General features: G+C 37.8%; 1 protein-coding gene across 1 annotated transcript in view; it reads left to right on the top strand.

The window, feature by feature from the left end:
• Positions 1-7776, top strand: part of Usp54 (ubiquitin specific peptidase 54) — a 150318-nt gene that overhangs the window by 54438 nt on the left and 88104 nt on the right. The window contains exons 2-3 of the mRNA XM_013025597.1: positions 796-1631; positions 4397-4489. Coding sequence (XP_012881051.1) covers positions 1485-1631; positions 4397-4489 — 240 coding nt within the window. The 5' untranslated portion in view covers positions 796-1484. The remainder of the gene's footprint in view (positions 1-795; positions 1632-4396; positions 4490-7776) is intronic.

Raw genomic sequence — 7776 nt, 5'->3', positions numbered from 1 at the left:
AAAAAAAAAAAAAGAATGTGTGGTCTACTTGTACCATGAGTGTTTCTCTGGGATGGGACATCTTTATTACTGAACAGAGTCTAGATTGTTATCTTGTCCCTCCCACCTTTAAGCAGGTTTTTCATAACTATACAGGAACAATACCTTTAATGAAAGTGTTTTAGGGCTGGGAATGTGGCTTAGTGGTAGAGTGCTTACCTAGCATGACACTGTGGGTTCGATTCCCCAGCACTTCTAGAAAAAGCTGGAAGTAGAGCAGTGAGTCAAGTGGTAGAGTGCTAGCCTTGAGCAAAAGACACTCAGGGACAGTGCCCTGGCTCTGAGTTCAAGCCCTAGGACTGGCCAAAAAAACAAAACAAAACAAAACAAAAACTCAAAAAACAAAATAGTGTTTTACTCACAGTATCCAAAAGAAACCGAGTTCCTAGTTTGGGGTATACTTACTTGGTGACTTTTTTTTTTTTTTTTTTTTGCTTTAAATTCTTTTGGTTAACTTGATTTTCAAAAAGTTTAGATTTAGTTTTCATTTTGGTCCAAATAAACTTTCTTTTCCTTCTAGAAAACTTCAGAAAAGTTTCCCATGAAAATATGTTTGTTCATACCTTTTATTTTCTTTAGTTTATTCGCTTTTTCTTTCTTTTTCTCTTTCTTTAAAAAAAAAAATTCAGCATTGTTTGCCAAGGTTTCAAGTTTATAGTGAGAGGTGAGGCAACGTTGATCTTGGCAGAACAGTGCAAAGCCAGTAGAGTCATTAAGTGACGCAAGCTTTTGATTTCTTTTTTCTTTCTGTTAAAGCTCTCTGGCACAGCTGGCTATTCTAGTCCCAGAAGAATACAGAAGAGACTTTCTGAAGATCTGGTTGAGGCTGTAGAAGAAATTTGGGGCACACGATAAAGAAGCAACAGAGAGTATCAACTAGAAAACTAGATAATCCAGACAAGCTTCTTGGCTTTGTGGGATCTTTTAAATTGTTTCAGAACTTGAATTTTTGCTACAGAGGATGAGGAGACAAAACAATAAAGGGCAAGGACTGTTCTAGATTTCTGCTTATCCGTTCGCCTCTTCTTTGAGTTGGAAAAACTGTCCACAGAAGCCTTGTGAACAAGACTGAAGAGAATGAATTTCCCTGATTCTGGCTATTGTTGGAGTTGAGGATTATATCCACTTCAGCAGGCATTTTTGGAAGCAATTAAAAAAAATAGAAGGAAGCAATATTTAAGGACTTTTCTGCATTGGTCCTGTGCCATGTTACATTTTGAATACTGGAGCAACTAAGGGACATCTCTATCTTCTGGATCTAAGAATATACCTGAATCCTTTGAGCTTGCATAAATGATGTTTGGAAGGTGGAAAACTAAAAAGTCTTTCAACATAAACTTATTAAATTCTGGATTCTCTTTCTTTTGAGGACTTCAGCTGGTAGAAATTTCCTTCCAAAAAGATACAAAGCCTTCCCTGTGTTTTCAAGCTAAATGTGAACAATAATGTCTTGGAAAAGAAATTATTTTTCAGGGGGCCGTGGCAGTGTCCAAGGGATGTTTGCACCTCGAAGCTCAACTTCCATAGCTCCCAGCAAAGGCCTCAGCAATGAGCCAGGGCAGAATAGCTGCTTCCTCAACAGTGCGCTACAGGTAAGGATACTTTTTTGTTTGTTTTGGTGAACTCTGTTAGTTGCTGATGTTGTATTTCTGATAGTTGTTTAAAATATTTAGGGTTTGGAGGTATGGCTTATTTGGTAAAGCACTAGCCTATGAGCCAAAAATGTCAGATGCTGAGTTTAAGTTCTGGTATTGGATCCCAAACATTTTTTAAATAAGTATTTGACAGTCTCTGTTTGAGGTCAGTACCCTGAGATCATTTTTTAAAGTTTATTTGTGATCTTAGACAAATCTCTATATCTATTACCTCATTTATAGAACTAGGGATTAATAATGACAATGGAAATAATAATTGTTTAACTACTATTACTTGCTGGAAGTTGGGTAATTTTTCCATTTGTTTTTAAACTTTTTTCTTTTTGGAGGAGAGGTACTGAGGTTTGAACTTGGGGTCTTGAGCTAAGTTGGCTTGCTTGCTGGGCTGGTTCTCTACTATTTGAGCCATACTTACAGCCCAGATTTTTGCTAGTTTGTTTTTCTTTTTGTTGATCCTGAGGCTTGAACTTAGGGCCTGAGAGCTGTCCCTGAACCTCTTTGTGCTCAAGGCTAGCACTCTACCACTTAAGCCACAGCACCACGTCCTGCTTTTTTGAGTAGTTCATTGGAGATAAGACTCTCTTGGGGCCTTTTTTGCCTGGGCTGGCTTCAAACTCTGATGGTTAGGTCTTGAGTAGTTAGGATTATAGGTGTGAGCCACTGGCACCCGGCTTGCTAGTTATTTTGAAGCTAGAATCTTACAGAATTTTTTCTGGGCTGGCCTGAAACTGTGATCCTCTGGATCTCAGCCTTGTGAATAGCTAGGATTGTACCTGTACCCACCATCTACTATGTCTCTGAACAGTCTGTACTGTTTTTTTATTTTTCTTTTTAAGACAAGGTATCTTATTAACCTAGTTACTTTTCTCTAGAGTAGAAAGCAAAGTTCCTTCCAAAAGTCAAAGACTTCCAGGTATATTATTGTTTCCTAATATTCAAACTCCTTAGCCCACACACTGAATGAGACAATCTGTCTGCTCCTCACCTCCTCCCTTTGAGATTTCCTATTGAATCATGATGGGTGTCAGCTGAGACAAATTTAAAAGAGGTAGTAGAAAGCCAAATCTCCTAAGGTGATTATTTACCCTAGATTTTCCCTTTCATTGTGGTATATCACCAAAGTAGCTTTAGACTCCTGAAGCTTTCCCTCTGTAGGTGTACTCTGCCTAGTTAAGTTCATGGACTGTTAAGTTCATCCCCTTTGCTTAAATTTTAAATAATTAGCTAACCAAGATAATTGTACTTGAGCAAAACTATAGTAGCTTTACTCCTCAGATATAATGAGAAAATAGATTGCTATGAAAGGAAGAAAAGACAGAAGTGTTTGATATAAAGAACACTGAATTGGGGAATGCGGAGACTTGAATTCTAGTTTTAGCTTTGTCACCTTACACAGGTAATAGCATTTGAGTTTCCTCATTCATATATATAAAGTTTTATATTTTCTTAGTTTTCAGGTTTTTATTTGAAATTTTTTTAAAAAAAATCGAGTGTTATCAAGCCTATAGAAAGAGTTGAATACTTTTCTAATTACTACCACAAATTGAATCTAGTTAGATGCTGAATAAATTTTTAAAATTTTTCTTCTACATGATATATATTAGTTTTTTGAGTGATTTTTTTATTACTGATAATTTTTATAATTTAGAAGCAGGCAAACTTTTTTCTGTGTTTTTCTATTTATACTATCATTTAAAACAGCAATTTTATCAATTTCTATTCTAGTGTCTGGTGGCACTATACAACACATATTATGTATAATATACATATTTCTTCTTTGTATACACATACACATTTCTATATCCATACTTAAAGAATGAGGCAATGATGATTTTGTATTCCCTTCTATAATCACTGTTATAAGTTAATAACTATAAGCTAATATTCTACTTTTGATTTGAAAGCTAGGTTATAAATGTGTTGAACCTATTACATTTGTTATAAAAAGGTGTTATTTACTTGTGAGTAGGGTCTACTTTAAAAAAGCGTTTAGTATTTGTTTGAGACATGTAAGAAAGACAGACTCCCTAGGTGTGCTGTGATCTGGGGCTCCAGAAGTCATACTTACTCATATCTCATGCCATTAAATGTTATCTTTCAAGACATATTAATCCTTTCCACTGAAAGGAGAAGCTGTACTTTTCTTTTCTTTTCTTTTTTTTTAATTTTCTGTTGGTTGTGGTATTTGAACTCAGGGCCTGGGTACTGTCCTCACCTTTTTCATTCTAGGTTGGTACTTTACTACTTGAACCACAGCTCTACTGCAGGCTTTTTGATGGATAATTGGAGATAAGAATGTCATGAACTTTCTTGTCTGGGCTGCTTTGAAATGTGATCCTCAGATCACAGCCTCCTGAGTAGCTAGGATTATAGATGATATTACTACTATTTTTCTCATTGACTTTAAGATGTTCTCTCTTTTTATTTATTTATTTATTCTGCAGTTTTGGTTTTTGTAGGTCATACATACTAAACAAGTTTACTACAATTGAGCTTTTTTCTTCCAGTCTTCTTCTACAGGATCCCATTTGAGATATATCATACCATATTTTCATAATGTGACCTCTTTATTTTCAAATTAATTTATTTTCCAGAATATGTGTATTCGTCCCTCATTGTATACATGCTTGCTTACTCTCTTTAATTTAAAATTAAATGGTACCTGTTTATAGAGTAATAAAGTATTTTTCCTTTTTTGGAAGGTTTTGTGGCATTTGGACATCTTCCGACGTAGTTTTAGGCAGCTTACAACTCACAAGTGCATGGGAGATTCCTGCATCTTTTGTGCTCTTAAGGTAAGCCCATCAGTTTGTTTCTTCTATCTTTATGTTGCCAAATGGACAACATAAAAGGAGATTGGGTTAATTAAGGTGATTCCAAAGGATTTGTTTCTGAATTATCTGCCTGTGGTTTAGGATGTGATTTTGTTTGCTTAAGAGTAAAATTATGTAACTTAGGTCGTCTTTCTTCTGAACCTTTTGCCTATATAGTGTTATGTGATGTGATAGGATATTATTAAAGTTGCCTCTTCTTTGAGCTGAGCACTGGTGGCTCACACCTGTAATCCTGTTTACTCAGGAGACTGGGATCTGAGAATCATGGTTAGAAGCCATCTAGGGCTGAAAAGCCCATGAGACTGGTAATTAGTCTCCAGTTAACCACCAAAAAACTACAGATGGAGGTATACATCAAGTAGCCTTCATTCTTTTTTGTTGTTGTTGTTGTTGGTGGTGGTGGTCAAATTCTGGGCGGGCCTGGGCACTGTCCCTTAGCTCTTCAGTTCTTTTTTTTTTGGTTGGGCGTGGGGCTTGAACTCTGGGCTTGAGGGCTATCTCTGCACTCTTTAGCTCAAGGCTAGTGTTCTACCACTTGAGCCACAGAACCAATCCCGAGCTCTTCAGCTCAAAGTGAGCGCTCTACCACTTGAACCACAGGGCGACTGGCTTTTTCTGCTTATGTGGTGCTGAGGAATCCAGCCCAGGGCCTCATGAAGCAAGCACTTTACCACTGAGCCACCTTCCCAGCCCTCCAGATTCATTTTTAAGTCACCTGAAGTCTGAATTCTTAAGGATGCTTGGATATGATAATTACATCTCTAATTTTTGTATCTTAAAGTAGGAATTTTGACTAGAAATCTTGGACAATGTCCTAGTTATACTGACTTACTTATAACAGTTTATTCCAAAACAGTGTTTGATAACATCCTTATGGAGTTTTAAGTATGATAGGCCCTAAGAAAGAGTTAAGTGTGCCTTCCCAACTTCTTGCCTCAGGGGTCACAAACTCCCCCGCCTTTGTTTGGTATTATCACAACATTTAGCAAAACACAGAATATAAACCATTGGTTAGGGCTGGGAAGTTGGCTCAGTGGTAGAGTGCTTGCCTTGGACGCATGAGGCCCTGGGTTCGATTCATTAGCACTGCAGAAACAGACAAAGCCGCAAGTGGTTCTGTTGCTCAAGTGGTAGGACGCTAGCCTTGAGTTGAAGAGTTCAGGGAGAGCGCCCAGGCCCCCAACTGACAAAATAAAATAAAATAAACATTGGTTAATTGGAGAGTTTAAATATGAAATTTAGTTAGGTCACACAAATGTTTTACAAATTGATTGTAACATTTCCTACTATGCCAATTAAGACAAATCCTTCCAAAAAATCATTTGATCTAATGTTCTGAATGGTACATTGATAGTAGGTATCTAGATTTTTGATAGAGCAATGGCTCCTTGGTGAGTTAGTCCAAGGAAAATCTTATTTGTGGCATAAAAACCATTCTAGGGAGATATTTACTATGGAGATGTTAATGCTGAAGAGATCTTTGATGGAAAAGTCTCCTGAAACTTGAAACTCTTGTCTGTACCAGGAAGGGATGATAGAACCTGTATGTCTTTGACTGGTTGGTACAGTGTTGAACTCTTTATTCATCTAGGAGGGACTGGGCAGAACAATCTGCAACATTTTGTTGTTTCCTTTTCTAGAGCAACATATTTATTATAAATTAGTATTTTATAAGCCAGAGATAAAAATTAAAGTTATTAGACTTTATGGGACACACCCTGAGACATGCAAATACAGAAGAGAACTTATTTTTCAGTCTCTTTGGACTGAGGAAATGTCTTGACCTTTTCAGAAAAGAAGTTGCTTGTGATGGATTGGTAACAAGCTTAGGGGATCAAAGGCTTTATTTTGGGACTTTATATCGCTAGGATTGTGTTGAATTTCTGGTATTTTCTAGATTACATCAATGTCTAATCAAATCAAGAGCTTTATTTTTCTTTTTGGTCTCTTTTGGTATGTTAGGAGTTTATTAAAGATTTGATTGTTTTTCCCTCTAAAGTATTTCTCCATCATGAAGTACTATGTAAATATTAATTAACTGAGGTATAGTTTGTATACTCTTCAATTTTAGGCATCCTTGTTTGAAAATTCTTTCAACTTATTTTTTCTTGCTGGTCTTAGGGCTTGAACTCAGGGCCTTGGGTAGCCATCTCTGAGCTTTTGTGCTCAAGGCTGACACTCTACCACTTTGAGCCACAGCTCCACTTCGGTTTTCTGGTGGTTAATTGGAGATAAGAGTCTTGTGGACTTTCCTGCCCAGGCTGGCTTTGAACCTTGATACTCAGATCTCAGCCTCCTGAGTAGCTAGGATTACAGATATTAGCCACTGGTGCCTGGCATAATCATAGTGTTTTGTTTTTTTTTTTTTGGTTGGTCATGGGACTTGAACTCTGGGTCTGAGCACTGTCCCTCAGCTCTTCAGCTCAAGCCTAGCACTCTACCACTTGAGTTACAGTGCCACTTCCGGTTTTCTGAGTGGTTTATTGGAAATAAGAGTCTCATGGCCTTTCCTGCCCAGGCTGGCTTTGAACCTTGATCCTCAGATCTCAGCCTCCTGAGTAGCTAGGATTACAGGCATGAGCTACCAGTGTCAGGCATAATCATAGTTTTTAAGAGATAGTCTTGTATCTGGGTGGGAGAGAAAGAAAAGGAATGGTGATTCTATGAGGTGTAAATCTCTGAAATACCATCAATGTGGGATGTCTCTTTCTGTTCCCCACTTAAAAATATTTTTTATAGAATATGAAAATAATGTCATTCATAACTGAATTAGATTCTTGGTAGTTTAAAAAATAAAAACAAAGATATAGAGATTAGATAGGAGGAAACAAAGTTGTCATTATTTTCAGGTGAAGTGATTGACTTTCTAAAAAAAAAATCCTACGGGACTGGGAAGTTGGCTCAATGGTAGAATGCTTGCCTCACATGGCCCTGGGTTCGATTCCTCAGCACCACATACACAGAAAAAAGCAGGAAGTGGTGCTGTGGCTCAAGTGGACAGTGCCCAGCCCCAGCGTTCAGACCCCATGACTGGACCGCCCCCCCCCCAAAAAAAAATCCTAGCCTGATGATATGACTCAGTGGTACAGTGCTGAGGTTCTGTTTTTTTTTTTTTTTAAGTATTTGTTGATTGATTGGTTGTCATTTGTGGGATTTCAACTTAGGGCTGCCTGCCTGCCTGCCTGCCTGCCTGCCTGCCTGCCTGCCTGCCTGCCTGCCTGCCTGCCTGCCTTCCCTCCCTCCCTCCC

The sequence above is a fragment of the Dipodomys ordii genome, unplaced genomic scaffold, assembly GCF_000151885.1.
Source record: "Dipodomys ordii isolate 6190 unplaced genomic scaffold, Dord_2.0 Scaffold86, whole genome shotgun sequence".
Lineage (NCBI taxonomy): Eukaryota > Metazoa > Chordata > Mammalia > Rodentia > Heteromyidae > Dipodomys > Dipodomys ordii.
This window is presented reverse-complemented; position numbering and strand designations above follow the sequence as displayed.